Genomic DNA, 16,400 nt, shown 5'->3' with positions numbered 1-16,400 from the left:
GGGGGAAAAAAGCATCAGGTCAGGCGGGAAACCATTTCGTGAAAGCAGCCAGTTTTCTTTAGCGTGTCTCTGGTGTCGTTAGCCGCTGCACAATCTGAGAATAAAACATTATTTTAAGCAGAGAACAGATCCGACACAGATTATGTGCTTCATGGTTGAATAAGTTCATATGAGAGAACCGCTTCACTCCTAAAAGTTTAATGAGCTTCTTCAGGACAGCAGCCCTCTTTCCCACCTTCTGAAAACTCTGCATTTTTCCAGCAGCACATATCTAACACCTTCATTCGGATTAAATCCATAAGGAACTCCAGCTAAAACTTTTCCAATTATGATATTATTTGATTTAAAATCATAATATGGCTGACAGTTTCACTGAATTCCTCACAGTGAAGCGACATAACTGAGGCGCACGAAAGGGAAAAAAAAAAAAAAAGATCTCATCCAAAATGCTGAGCACAGCAAAGAAGCATGGTGGGAACGATGGTTATGTGAGCGTCATCATCCAAAGCAGAGGGTGCAGAATCTCTCAGGCCCTGAGGAAGAAAAACTGCAGGCAATAATCATCTCTCCTGTTCAGGTGATTTTATCCAATTTCAGTCTTTTTCAGTAACTGACTATACATTAAGAAAATATGACTAAATCATCTTCAGGTAAACAAAACAAAAAGATGCAGTGAGTTTAATTTATTCTGCACCAGATCATTTCAGGGGAATTTTTCCACAGCAGTCTGGTCAAGGTCAAAGTCAGCGGCCCGCGAATCATCAGCGAAGCTTTTAATCCTGCACTGTGCTCGTTTATAGAAGCAGCAACCTCTGGCTGGTCGGGCCTGGGATCAAACAGGTGAACTGTGAAGTTATCAGGGTTTTTCACTTCCATTGATCCGCCCCTCTCCTTCTGGAGCAACCATGCTCTTAAAAGTTCATCTCTGTTGTTAAAAGAGCGAAGAATGAAGGAAATGGAACCAAAGTCTAACCCGATTCTTAGCCGTTTTCACATAAGCATGGGAAGCAGGATGGCACCGTGTGATATGGGTAGAAAACTGAGCGGGAATAAGGAGATAAATACACGTTTGGTCTGAGCACGCCCCATGGGCAATATTAAATAACTGCTTACTGCTGAGATTCAGAGATAGGAGGAAAACAAGTGAAATATTCTTGAAAGTCCACACAGCATAAATCCATTTACATCAATCATGCCTTGCTAGCAAAAAGACAGCAGGGGTTGGGCTTGTGTGAGATTCCCACAGTGTGATAACCAACAGTAAATATACCAGTTTAACAATACTTACATCTAAAACATGTAACACCACTCTACTGTTATTAGTTTTTGATTTTGTACATTTGTTCCTACTTTTGATAAAATCAGAAATTTATAATTAGAATTAATTACAGATTTGTAATGAAATGTAAATTAATTGTCATCATCCATTTATCCAAAAATGTTCCAGTTGTACTGATAGAGACACAAAGGCAACAGCTCCTCTTTTTCTCTTTCCCACATTGACAATAATAACTCTAAAGGCAGATTTAAATGCAACATTTTTTGTCTAATATATTACCAGTGTCAGAAAAACGCATTCTGAATGCCAGTCAAAGGTATTCAGCCAGTATATGATTACTACAAACAGATTAGAAGTGATGCAACAGTACCCAGAGAGAGTTGGAAATGAATACAAATAAAAAGAGAACGAGGCCATCTGGATTTATCGCCAATTATTTCAGCATTGCTTGTTTAGTTTTTTTTGTTTTTTTTTTATATCTTACAGCTGTACCTTTAGTTAAATAATCTTTATTAAACTACATCTAAAGTTGTTAGGCTTTCCTGAGCTGTTTTCTATATTCATGCTGCTATATGGTTAGGCTGCTAGAAGACATAGGGACCACTTTTCACCATTCTGCGTCCTTCCATCTCTATTCTCCCATCCTGCAGTGTTTATTAATTCTGTCCATAACTTTATGCTCTCTCTGCTTTTTGTTGTCATAGTATCCTCATCTAGTCTGTTCCTGTTTGACTTTGACTCCATCCTGGACAGAAATATCAGCTAGACTTCTCCCATCAACAACTCCCGATATAGATGTCAGAGTCTGGCCTATTTTTTCACCGTAGTCCCGTTATTTTTACCTTTGACATGAGAAGGGGCTCAGACCTCGTCTAGCAGACTTTGTCTTTCCTGGACGGGACCGCCTGTGAAGCTAGTTAACAGTTACCCTTTGCATGTCTGCTTCTATCTCCTTAAACCCCAGTCAGCCTTCGCAGAAGGCCGCCTGGAGTTTTCTCCTGTAAAAAGGACGTTTTTCCCTGTCCACTGTTACTCCATGCATGCTCGGTGTGAGGGATTGCTGAAGAGTCGGCAACAAAATGCAAGTGAAAATGCAAGTGAAAGTGCAAGCTCATCTAGGAGCATGTCTTGCAAGTCAGTGACTCGATGCAATCAACTGGTTTTCCTTGATAGAACTTTTAAGCATCTGACTGTATTCTATCTGTAAAGGGTTTTGAGATGACGTGTTATGAATTTGCGCCATTTAAATAAACTTAACTTAACTGAATCTATACGCTAGATACAAGGATTTATGGCTTTTTTACAGTTGAAAGCTGACCGAGTCCCTGAGCAGAAAGAATAACCCTTTGGATAGAAAGTTTTTAAGCAAAATAAGTAGCTTTTAATCAGACTACAATTATAAGCTCTTTATTCAAACCTGGATTTAAAAAAAAAAAAAAATAGATAAAAAAAAAATAAAGTAACCCGAATAAGCAATACACTGATAATTTGCTAAATAGAAGATATAGTTGTTCATTTTCTGTCATGAAGTGGGTTAAAACAGCTCTCAAAGATTAAGCCTTAACAGAACTAATGGAAAATGTCATTTTACAGCAGGGGTCACCAACCTTTTTAAAGCTGAGGGCCACTTCAAGGGTACCGAGACTTAGGAAGGGCGACCATTACTGACCCATGAGCTGCAAGGGTTAGCGTTAACCTAAACTTTGTTCATTATCACCATATTTTTATTGTTTCTGTAAATTTCTAAGTTTATTTAGACATTGTCATTTTGAAATCTCTATAAATGATTAAAAAGAAGAGCAACGGAATAAAATTAAATTTCAAACTTAGCCCACTGGTGGGTTGTTCTTTATTTAGAAAACTCTGAGGGCCCCCCATGTGGTCCTTGAGGGCACCTTGGTGCCCACAGGCACCGCGTTGGTGACCCCTGTTTTACAGTTTAAATAAAAGGACCAAAAATTTTAGACCGTTTAAAAACAATCATGACATGCAAATATTTTCTACTACAATATATTCTTCACTGGAACTTCAATCAAATTCCAAGCTTTTCCAATTTCTTTCCAGCCTGTGTAACAACCCTATAAAATATATTTTCTGGACAGATTTTATTAGACGGCTGGGCAGCAGGAGCAGCCAGAGGAAGGTTTGTTGACATTATATTATTTATCCAAAATGGATTCCAGTCAACAGACCTCAACACTGGATAAGCTAAGTTGGAGAGAGACTAAGGTACAAGCAAGCAGTGCACAGGCAGACACAGCTCCTCTATCAGTCGTCATTATTATGCTGAGTGCCCGCACTGTTTCACACATGCATTAATGTTCCTGTTTTAGCAAAGGAGGCCAGCTGCACAAGCTGGACTCTTTTCCTTTGAAGATGTGGTAAATATTTGTATCCTTTAGCCTTGAACATCACAGCTAATAAAGCACTAATTAAAAGCAGTCGGTTGTGAAATGAATTGACTAATATCTTAAACACAGCACTCAGGAGAGAAATACCATCAGTATTAAATAAAAAACAGACTCATAGCTTGACTCCATCTGCAGCAAAGCATCATTTCCTCCAGAGGAAACTTCTCCAATCGGGATACTGAACACAAATCTGCTGCATCCTGATGTAGATAACACCATTTTTAGTCAACCCTTATTCTAAGGGAGGAAGCTGAGGTTTAGGAAAAAAGTGAATTTCCAAGTGTATCAAATGAGAATTAGAAGCAACTGTTTTTTAAATTGTAGACTTTTTATTGAAGGGTGTCACTTTAACAGCTTCCCACACAAAGTCTAAAGCTATCCAATGTATGCAATTGCTAGCTACATCACCAACGAACCCTGTGACATCACCGTTTAAGGCACTGCAACATGTTAGCGCCCTTACCAAAATATTATAAAACAAAGCTTTGTTTTTTTCTTTGACGTTTATATTTTTCACATTTGACATCTATTTTATTTTCCTATTTCGCATCTATGATTGATAAAAGTAAGGCACAATCTCGTGAATAAAGCTCGTTTGATTCATTTCCACTATAAATCTTTAGGAGTAGAAGGCGACAGGATGATCATTTTAGATTTCAAGGAGATTCTTGTTCGGCCTCAGGTTCAGTCGGATTTAGGAGAGAAAAAGACAATTTACACCTAAAAAAAAAGAGGCTTAAAATGGACCAACAGAAATATCAGAAGTTATCATTGGTTTGGCAGACAAATACACAGCCTGATTGACAGACAAATGTAGGATGGATGGATTAATAAGGGGATAGACTGACTGATGGAAACAAAGATGCACTGCCTTAACTTCAGATGGACTGATGAGCCAAAGGCAAAAGGAATGAAAGGCTTAATGGACAGACAACTTCTATCGAATGGGAAATCAAACAAAGCCTGGAAATAAAATCCTTTTTCATGCAAATTTCAAACCGTAAAAATACCCAATTACATTATTCAATCAAATTACTAGGGAAATATGGAGATTAATACTAATGCAATGTTATTACTGCTGTAAAAGGTATAGAGACAATCTTTTATTTCGGGGTGGATTACCTCAGCTTTATAATAGGATATAATGTTCTTAAAGTTATAGTAGAGGGTGTTCTTTTTCGGGGTGGATCATCTAAATAAGTGGTCCTCCTAATTGTCAATCATTCTGGTGATATGTTTACGTAAGGCCGTCCTACAAGCTTGTCCCAGTTAGCTATCTTTTTGCAAGCATGCGCACTTTCAGCCGTATATCTGAGCTACGGTTTCAGCCAGTCATTGAAGCTCACCTTTCTCACTGCGGTTCTTTGAAAATGGCCGAGGTTCATAAGAGAAAAAGTGGCTAGGAAGTGTACGAGAAAAAAAAGGCCTCACTAAAGGTAGATACATCCTGGAATGCTTTCCATGGAGAGCTCTCCTCGCAAAGCATTATGGGATTTGCTGTCGCTACTGGACAGGGGCGACTAATAACAAAGATGGCATTGGCACCGCGTTGAAGGAGTTACGTGACCAACTGAGCAAAAAGCAGTGATCATCTGTCCAAACGGTAAGTTAAAGTCCACTATATAGTCCCCACTTTATATAGTGATTGAAGGATTTATAGGTTAGTGTGGATGTTCGGACACAGTAAGCTTGTATGAGCTATGAGAACAGCAACTTTTAAACAGAGTGTGCACGAGGAGAAATGGGCTCGTGCATGCTCTTGCACGAGCATTTTTTTATATAAGTGGAGTCTTCAAGAAAATCCAACACAAAACCTTTAACTGATATTAACCAATTTCATACATTATCTCCTCCCCTTTTGATGCATCAGGGGAAAATAAATTAGAAAAAGACCACAGCGCTGACCTTGTTTCTCTGCTTTAGTTTAACTAAACAATCCAGGGTTGCATCACAGTCAGCGCCGCATACAAAAAAGAAAAACAACAAATACCACATTTAGGAGACTCCCATCTCCCAAAGCCCAAACACAAACCACAACAAGAGGAAAACAGACACTGCTTATTAATCCCAGCCCAGTTCTAATTATTGAAACTTTACCAGATAAACAACTACAGATATTAAAGACGATATATGTTTCCTCCCTACACATTGTCTTAGCAAACCGATCTAGAAAAGTCATCAACAACTTCTACTTTTCTTCCAATTTTACAGTCAACCGAGGAGCGCTTCTTTCATTCCTTCTTGTTTCCTGCAGAAAGCATTCCTCTCTAATGACAGGGGGAGTTACAAGAGGGTCCACAGAAACACTGTGGCAGGAGAAAACACCCAACCTAAATTTGGTCCTCCTATTAAGACAGTAAGGGGGGGAAAAAAGCTGTGATCTTTTTCCACATCTGTGACCAAGAGACTTCCTGAGTCGGTTGGGTTGAACAGTCTAGTTGGAACCACAGCTGTAAACTTTGCTATAAGGAGAATAAATGACAAGGGTGTTGGGTTTGCTGTGGAGGATGTGTCCAAACCAAACGACGTTCATTTCATGGATCTTAATGTAACTAAAAGCCTCAGACAAACATCTCTATTAAACTTCAGCAACACTGAAATATCCTCCACTGAAAACAGGGTTGGAACGCAGCAAGCAGAGATGGCCGCTAAAAACTAAGCACAACTTTCCTATTAAAATGAATGTGTTATTATCAACCAGTAAATCTAGATCCGTTTTCCACACATTAATGTTTTTACTTAGAGATAACTTGCATTAAAAGGTCTGATATGATAAAATAAGTAGCCCGTTTTACACTGAAACAAGGTCTGAAACAATTTGCATCTTGTTTATGCCTCTTGCTGTGGTTTATTATCCTTTCGCTCTGCAATGAGCCCAAACAGCGACACAATCACTGCTAGTATTTACAGCGCTCGTCATTTTAGCACAAACTGAACCTTTAAATGGATTCTTATCTGCTCAGACTCATGCGACTCAGGAAACCAAAGTACCAAAAGAAGAGACGGCTGGAATAGTGATTAGTTACCACTTTGGCTGACAGAGATCATTTCCACTGTAGCCCTCTAAAAAAAAAGAGGGGGAAAAAGCAGCTTAGTGAAATGGGAGAGTGCATGGTTAGTTATCGTACTGATATATCTACCATTTCAACGTAGTTTATTTATTTAGTTTAGTGGTCCTAAACTTCTACATAAATAGCTTTCCAATTATCTCTGAAGTCTAAATTGGAGTGCAGAGGTGTCAAATAACTAAGTATAAATAATTAGTTACTTTACTAGAGTAGCTTTTTTCCACTCTCTCTTCTTAAGTGTTTATTTTTCTCAGTACTTTTTACTTTTACAGGCTGCTAGGCCTGTTGAAATGAACAATAAAAATAAAAATAAAATAAAATAAAAATAAAATTAAAAGCATGATAACATTATTTACATTATCAATTTAACTGAGTTTAATTTCTGTTTGCATCTCTCTCCAGTGCAGGATTTAAACACAGGATTTAACCATTGCAGTTCAGTATGTTGCATTCGTAGTAATGAAGCACCAAGTAAAAGCAGCAATACATAAACTTGCAGCTGGATCTAAAATCAACAATCATTAGCGGTATGGAGACTAAAAATTAAATTGATTGGTGATATATATAGTGATTTTCGGCTTCCCAATATAATATCAACCTTTCATTTCCTAATATGGATTTTTCTTTTTTTAAAACAAAACATTTTAACCTAAAAAAATGAGGGAAAAAGGGCTACCTCTGCAGCGCCACTCTGGCAGAGAGCACTGTGGAGTCCTTTCGCTGTACGGCGCAGCGCCATATCTGAAGCTAAGGCAGTCACAACGGAAAACGTGAACTGGCTGGAACCCCAAACAACATGGATACCAAAATAACCTAATGATCAATATGTTCTTATACACAGAACTTGCTTTTTTATTTATACATTTAATTTTGATAGCTGGGAAAAACATCACAATATATAGTAATATTGCAATATCGTGATAATATTGTATCGTGACAAGTATCGTATCACAACACCCATAGTCACCCCTAAAAATCACACAACCAGAAACTTAATCTGGAAGTGCGTCAGTGGCCGCCATGATAAGTGCTGTCTTAATAGTGCTGGCAGTAAGGAAGGAGCAAGGAAGAGGAAACAGGATCCTTCCTTTAACTAGTTCATTTAGCATAGGGATCTCCTGACATTCCTATCCACTGCTAGGAGCTATTTGGTTTCCCACAATCCTTTGTGTGACAGGACCTATAGGGAAGGCTCACCTCTCAGAGTTTAACAAAAAAAGCCTTTTTTTTCTACATGTATTCTTATATGACAGGACTTCATATATTTTGGGTTCCATAATAAAAAGCTTGTGCAACTTTTTTTTTTTTTTTTTTTTTCAGGAAGGCAATTTGAGCAGCATCATCCATGTGCATGTCTGCTGCATAATGACGTTCATAAGGCTGAAGGCCATCTGGATAAACCCAGCAGTACAGAGTTCTTTTCCTACCCTGGATGATGGTTTTACTGTCAACCCTACGGAAGGTGAACAGAAGGAGCTAGGGAGAGGATTAGAGGTCACAATTTAAGTTATTCAGAAGGAGCCTCAGTTTTCCCAACAATCCACTCTAACTGGAATGTTCAATCTCAAAACCAAAGACAAAAATAGCAGCTGTAGGTTGCTTCATCTCCAAAGAAATACTCCTCTTTAATTTAGTTGAAAAGACAGCATTTTCAAAAATGTTGCAAACCTTTGACAGCTAATATGAATTACCAGGGAAAAGATACCCTCACCTCACAAATCACAGCTTTACAAAAGATAAAACCCCTTAAGGGGCTTTGACTGTCTAGGTTGTGTGTGGGTTTATTTCCTTTTATTTATTTTGGTTTTTGTGCAAGTGCATTCTTTTTTTTAAAAACTAATCTATGTTATCTATTACTTTTGGTTGTTTTTTTTTTGTTTTAAGTATGTCTAAAAAGTCTTCAAGTTCCGGTGTTCTTTAGACACTAGTCTTCTGATCTGTGAGCGGATGTACTTACATGACTTCACTATACAAGGTCATAAATGGGCTAAAACATCAATATTATTTATTACAATAATTTGTGTTGCCATTTATTGTCCAGCAAAATTGGAAACAAACATCTGTGCCATCTACTTCTTACTTTCTCTAAATTTAACAACTGCAACAAAAAAAAGAGCTTTCCTAGTTTTCCTAAACATTTAGCTTCGACAATAAATGCAATAATTATTATTCATACTAAATTCTACTCTTAAAACTAAATCTTCGGTATTAAAACACCTTTTCATATTATCATAAAGTTATTCAAACGTTAAAACAGAAATTCTCCTAGAAATGAAGAACAGAAAGAAATAGGAGACTGAGGACAAAGATTAGGTATCGTAACTAATTATTTCACTTTTGAAAATGTGAAAACTTAAAATGACTGCCTGGTTCGTAGCGGTTGGTTGCCATCTTTCTACTTTTTTTATTCTTTTGTCCTGTTTGGTGAAAATATCCAAACAAAACCGACCTCGTCTTCCCCTGTTAAGGTCTCAAAATCACCCACTGGCAATGCTGTAAGAGAGCAGTTCATTCAGAAGCTTTTATTGTTTTATTCTAAGATAAGATTAAAATAGTGAAGGTGTGTAATGATCTTAGAATGACTGACAGGGTCAGTTCTTAGAAAAGAAATTTAGAATAAAAAAAATAGATAACATCTAGTAAAGGAATGCCATTTAGAGTTGTTTAGGTTAGATTGGCGGGTTATAATGCATTAGATTTCACAGGAATCAACTGGCACAACTTCCAATTTCACTTGCGCCGCTTCTCCTGTTAATACGGTAAAGACCTCTGGATCGTCCGGGACCAGGCTGCACGATACAAATGAGCCAATGAGCTGCTGTCAGTCTGGGTTGCTGCTGCTGCTACTTTTAGACACAGCAGGCAAACCTGTGGCAAGCCGGGCGATGGGAAAGAAGGAGAAGATGATGAGAAAAAGAGAGCAGAGAAAGTGTGGACTGGTGAAAAAGTGAAATGGTGCTAAAAGATGACCCTGCACATTTTGAGAACGTTTGGCTCAACCTGCTGCTGTGAAGCAGGATTCTCCACCATGAACAAGAATCAAAAATAAATCCAGGCTCAAAATGAGCACCTTGATATGTGCTTTAGAATGGCTTTGTCTCCATTCAAACCCAGGTTTAAAGCCTTGCAGGGCAGCAAAAAGCCCACTGCGAACATTAAGAAAGAAAAAAGAAAACATGTCAGTTCAGGTGTTTTATAAAATATGTGAATCAGGAAATCGTCTATATACCAAACTGAACGATTATTGTTCTCTTACCTCAAAAAACACTGTATAACATGGGTGCATAAACACCTCATTTTATTTCAATGTTAAATTTTCTTTAAAATAGCGGATTATAATTAAAATGTCTCCGGATCTTTACTGGTTGTTTTTTGTTTCTTTATTCAGACCCCGCTGATTTTTAATTGGTTACCCCTGCACTAGAGGAATGCCCCATCAGGGTAATAACTTAGTGAGATTTCAAGCAGAGGCCAATCTGACGCCTAAAATCTAAGTGGAAGGATAAAAAACAGGATTCACCTAAAGTTGATTAAAAGTTTATTTCACAAAACCTTGGACCATTAGCCCCGGTTCTGAGAAATTATTACATGTTCTTGTTTTTCTTCTCATATTAGCCTCTACAATATAAAAAAAAAACGCTTTGATTTGCCATATTGCCTGACTTTTAATGCAGAAGCCAAGTCGTTAAAGTGGAGAAGTTCTGCCAACCAGCCGTGTGTTTCTCATTAGAGCAGAGACATCCTCATACCTGCTTCTGTCTGCTGCAGCGTAAATTATTCAGAGGAGAGGAGGGTCTAGTAAAACTTCTAGGTCACTATCATTACAGCAAAGAGGCGGGCGTGAAATAAGCAGAGGAAAAAAGTTTCCCTAAGAGTCATTTTAGGGAAAACTATCCAAACGATTGAGACTTTTCTGGCTGATATGGATTCCTGCCGTATGGAGGTCAAACATTTTGGTTTTTCATTAATGTTTCCAAGCATTTTCACACCAACAATGAAAGTTAGCTCAGCACATTACTTGATAGGTAGCGCATTTGATTCACAATGGAAAAAAAATGTATACACATTTAAGCTTAAAGCTCTTTACCTTTGTCTTGTTATAATATTCATATGATGATATTTTTGGCCAATTTAGGGTCTTAATTTTGATGCATTTATGGAAAAAAAAGATTTTCTCACAAACTGAACCTATTGATCAGCAGATCTCAGGCTGTTTGAATAATAAATGTTGGAAAATCGTGTCTCCTGAAATCCAAAAAAGGGATTTATTTGACAACTGAGTGAAGTCATGAGAATCCTTCGAAGCAAAAGTCTCCATAAAGGCTGCATTAATCAAAGCCGTAAATTCTGACAGATATGACAGAAGCTTTTCCCACCCAGCCTTTCACTGTTGGCCTTGTGCTTCCCTCTCCTCCCTTATCTGATCCAGGTGGGAAAAAAATAAAAATCCCTGCAGGTTTCTGCACTAGGTTAGTTCAGAGGTTATCTGCAGCTGCCTCAATAACCTCCCTACAGGTTTTCTTCCACTTCTCTGTGCAGGATTTATGCCTCAGGTCCATGCATGCACCAGGAGCTCCCATCAGCATCCTGCAGGGTCTGCAGGGAGCATGCAGCTGAGAGCTGGGATGCATGTGGGAAAGTTTCACAACTTCATTTTAAATTTAAAAATGTCTTGTTGTGCACTTATTTTAAATAACCTTTAATTAATTCAAATGCATTGTCTGATTCGCTTATTTTTACTGGGATATGTGGAGATGAAGATGGTAAGATAATCCAGGGTTGGTCCCTAAACGCATCACAGAAGTCCTTTTGTTGAAAAATTGCTACAAAGTTTAAAGACTTTTCCCCAACAAGACAGTAAAAAGTTGTTATGGAAACAACCGCTACATTCTTAGAAAACGTTTGCCAGCTCGCTGTGAGCCTCAGGCAGAATCTCTGAGGAAGTTTTCCTCTTAGTTTACAAACACAAGAACCACAAAGAAGATGCGCCTTTTCTTTGAAAGCAGCGCATCGGTTTCTCCAGCAAACTTGCAAGAAAAAGAGAAAAACTGAGGAAAACCGAGCGCCTTTTCCACTCCCCCCTCCTTTGCTTTGCGTCTGCGAAAAGTTTGCGCCATATTTGAGCGAGCCTGCGGCGCTTCCAGGAAAACAAGAGGAGGAAAAAGTAGCCTCGATTGGCTCACCTTAGCGATAGCCTTCTTGTAGCGCATGACAGCCTGCTGGATGAGCGCGTGGACCTTCAGGTTACCATCCCCGCACGGAACCACCACCCGGGTCTTGCCGAAGCACACGGTCACTTTCATGGCTCAGGATCCCAGGACTTCCCCAGGTTCGGAGCAAAGCCGAGACGAGGAGGACAAATCCGAATGGGAAGCAGGCAGGAGCATGGAGGGGCTTTTTGTTGTTGTTGTCCGAGGTTATCCCGGTTCCTCTCTGGGGGGAAATGGAGGACTAAACGTCGCTCTGCTTCTCCCTGCAGAACATTGTTTTCTAGATTTTTCAGACCACCTGTTTAGCTTGTATCTCTCTTTCCTTCCTTCCTTCCCTCTCTGGATCCCAATCCCTCTCTCTGTGCTGAGCTAATGCTTGCTGTTGCGTTCAAGGGCCGCCGGGAGTATCGGAATCAAGACAACCGAACTTCTATTTTTTTTTTTTTTTTTTTTTTTTGAACAAAAATTTGTTTTTGTTTTTTTTTTACATTTTCGAGTAAGAATCACTACAAAAGAGGATTAGGGGCACTTTATTTTTTTTATTTTACTGATTTTTAAATTTTATCTCAGTATGAGAAAAAAGTCAGACTTTAATCTCAGAATTTTGACTTTAATCTCAGAATTTTTACTTTAATCTAAGAATTCTGACTTTTTTCTCAGAATTCTGACTTTAATTTCAGAATTCTAACTTTAATCTCTGAATTCTGGCTGAATTCTGACAGCTAACAAACATGTTAGCATCAAGCCATGTCTGTTTTAAAGACTGAACTAGCTCTCTTGTTTTAATCACCTTCTGCTCCTCCATTAATGAAATAGTATCACCAGGGACCCTTCGGCACGTAAAAGGTCACCTAATTCCGTTATTTTCCACCACTGTGTTACTGGCCCTCTCAGACAACTCATATCTTTGTCAGTGAAGCTGAGTGCTCCCACGTCTCTTCCTTCATGGTGCCCATTAAGATCCAAAACTCTGAGAAAAAAGTCAGAATTCTGAGATTAAAGTCAGAATTCTGACTTTTTACTCAAAAAATACTGAAATAAAATAAAAAAATCAGTTAACTTTTTTTTATTTTTTTCAGTGGCCCTAATCCTCTTCTGTAAATCACCACCTTTCTTTCTTACATAAAAAAGAAGACAACATATATTATAAACTTAAATATTGCAAGGCAACAGAGATAAATGAATAAATAAACAGGCAGTATTATTATAACCAAAGGAAACATACAAAACTTATTAAAAAAAGAATAATAATGTAAAAGAGACAGCCTCATTCTACAACAAGACAGTTCCTTACATCACGTTAACTTTAGCATTTTGCTGATCAAATGTTGACAGGTCACTACATAGTTTTTGTATATGTCCATATTTGTCAGCTAACAGAGATAAAGAGGATTAGAAGATTTTGAGTTCGCTTTTGAAACTTATTACTGAAGGTTTTTGATATTTCCATTTACGTACATGTATATGATATCTTCCCACACTTATAACAATATTGACCATAACAGATAAATCCTTCTGAATGTAATTCTTGTATGTTAATATTTGATTTTTCTCAAAAGTGTTTTATTATTTATTTTGGTACCTAACCAAATATGCAGGTTCTGCCAAACATAATTTTTTTACAAAGCGAGCTTAAATGTTTAGCTTTTTGTCCTGTTCAGTGGCGTAACTATCGGTAAGCAGCATGCAGTTGCTTAGGGGCCCCCGATCTCTTTGCAGATGTAATGGTGCGAAAAATTTGTCTTAGATCCACCTTATTTATACCCCAACACATGGCAGATTTTAACATGATGGTGAGCCGTTTAAAGACAACACCAATAACAAAGCAGACATTGGTACTTTTAATTACTATGTTAATAATATGTATACCGGTAGTTCATTACATGGTTGGTAAAAAAAAAAACGCACTCATAAAATATGTTTCAAACTGTAATAAAGATCTTAAAAGAACAATGTATTTGAGTGTTTTATTTTTTACAATACCTCTTAAAATTATGGGTAATCCAGAGCGTAGATTAAAACCATAACCGTTATGTACAAAGTGTTGTTACGCCATTGGTCCAGTTCACTCATATGGACCTCTATTATACTTTTTTTCTCATCTCTGGTCTATAGAATGTATATGTATCAGAGTGGTTTTTAATCATCTATATTGTTATATATGACCCCTATTTCATCATTCTGCTTCATTCTCTCTCTGTTCTCCTATTCTGCAGAATCTGTTAGTTCAATCTCTAACATTCTGCTCTCTCTGCTTTTTCTCAGAGTAGCTTTGCCTTGTCTGTTCCTGTTTGGCTGTGACTTCATCCTAGAGAGAAATATCAGCTGTCCTGATGTCATCAATACCTTTGTTTATAGATGTTGGAGATCTGCCTGTTTTTCCATTGTGGTCCTGTTTCTCTGACTGTGACTGGCTGGATGTGCTCTCCTCAACCTCTGATATGGGAGCTGGCTTGGAGCTCGTCTGCCTGCCTGTGTGTTTCCTTTTAAAGCTGCTTTTTGTATCTCTGCTTCTGTCTCCTTGAACCCCAGTCGGCCTCAGCAGATGACCGCTCACTCTGAGCCTGGTCCTGCTGGAGGTTTCTTCCTGTTAACAGGGAGTTTTTCCTCTCCACTGTCGCTACAAGCATGCTTATTGTGAGGGATTGCCATGTGTTGTGAAGTGGCACTATATAAATAAACTGAATTGAATTGATAATCAAACATCTTATGTGTGAATGTTGTTTTCTAGCTGGCTAACTAGCTACACTGCTGCAAGTGGAAAGATTCTCCCCCTTGTTTTGATGTATAAGTCCTTGCTTAGACTTTTTAAATCTGAATCTCTAGATTTCTCCACTGTGAGATCAATAAAGTCAATCAATCAATCAAAGAATAGTCACAAACATGTCTAAATATCTTTTATTTTAAATACTTTTTTTATGTTGGTGTTTTTTTGTTTTTTTTTTAGCAGTGTCCTGTCTGGCAATGTGGCAATAAGAATAATGGTCTTGATGCCAAAGGGAGCCCGACAGATTTTACTTTCATAAGTGGAGCAGTACGGCTATCGCCATAGTGTTCCGCTTGATTTATGCATATGAATAACCTTATTAAAATTCATACAGGGAAGATATTGGATTATATGGACACTGCAATGTAAGTAGAACAGGAAAGGAAAAACAAGAAGAAGGAGATAAAAGGGAGATAATGATAAAACATGTTCAGTCTGCTTCCTCACCTGCAAAGAGATGTAAAAAAACAGCACAACCAATGGATATAGTATAAGAGATACAATAAAGTGACACCTTGAATCTATTGCTGAAGTATAAGTAGTATTATTTAAACCGACATGGATACTATGGTAGCTGATGATAATAATATGGGCTTTCTGTATGGAAAATCACTTTTTATTGTGTTCTTTTTTTTCAGTTATTGCACACTATTTTGTTTTACCTCTGCAATATTTTTTACTGTAGCCTATTGGTTGCTTAAACATATTTTAAAATATATGTATTCCATTGTGTCCTATTAAAAGCTTTTCGGATTTTAGCACATTATTTTCTGCTATGAACCATCTTCCAGTTCATTAGGCAGGAGTTTAGCAATTTATTTATCATTGATTAATAAAACGCTGAGTTGCTTTTAACAGAACCTTAAGGAAACATCACAGACCTTTAAATATAATTTCCTACCAACAAGGATACAACTTACCTTACCTTATATTTATAGCTACATATGTGGACAGAAGTTACATTTATGAGAATGCAAGAATCAGTAATCTTACAAATTACAGAAATTAAGGTTCTGATCAGAAAATAATTTGAATTTTCTTTTTTTTACTATGTAGCTTCAATACACTTAGACAAATACCTTGTAATTAACAGCGTATTTGTTTGTTTGTTTGTTTAATTATTTTCACTGAGAAATATTTCTCAAAGCATTTGCTGGTAGTTGTAAATTACGGGGAGCCCCTGAACGTCTCAGATATCTGGCTCCGCTCTGTGGTCAGGGTGGGTAATGCTGAGCTGCCAGACCTGCTGGAGTGGGTAGAAACACTGCAGGTAAGAAGGTTGAATCAAAAGAAGAAAAACAAAAAAATAATAAAAATGAGCAGAGAGTTCTGGAGCTTTTGCCTTTAAACACTAAAAAACTGATTTTAAAGATTAGATTATTTAGAGATCAGGTTCGTTATTAAGAAATAAGTGAAGACTAAATATACAATTCTGGCACCTGTTGATAGCGCCTCAAAAAGTTTTAAACTGCCACATATGTCTTTGCTTGTCAGGCAAAAAGCTCTGCTGGTTTGCAGCATGAATCGTATATATATATATCTATATATATATATATATAGATATATATAGATATAGATAGATAGATAGATAGATAGATAGATAGATAGATAGATAGATAGATAGATAGATAGATAGATAGATAGATAGATAGATAGATAGATAGA

General features: G+C 37.5%; 1 protein-coding gene across 1 annotated transcript in view; it reads right to left on the bottom strand.

Annotated features, from left to right (window-relative positions):
* The window catches only part of pard3 (par-3 family cell polarity regulator), a 337,809-nt gene extending 325,437 nt beyond the window's left edge, over positions 1–12,372 (bottom strand). The window contains exon 1 of the mRNA XM_015380465.1: positions 11,942–12,372. Within this exon, the coding sequence (XP_015235951.1) occupies positions 11,942–12,061 (120 nt within the window). The 5' untranslated portion in view covers positions 12,062–12,372. The remainder of the gene's footprint in view (positions 1–11,941) is intronic.
* Positions 12,373–16,400: the final 4,028 nt, after the last annotated feature.

This window comes from Cyprinodon variegatus, unplaced genomic scaffold (genome assembly GCF_000732505.1).
Source record: "Cyprinodon variegatus isolate N-32 unplaced genomic scaffold, C_variegatus-1.0 Scaffold215, whole genome shotgun sequence".
Lineage (NCBI taxonomy): Eukaryota > Metazoa > Chordata > Actinopteri > Cyprinodontiformes > Cyprinodontidae > Cyprinodon > Cyprinodon variegatus.
Note: the sequence above shows the minus strand (reverse complement) of the source record. Positions and strands in the feature narration are given on the sequence as shown.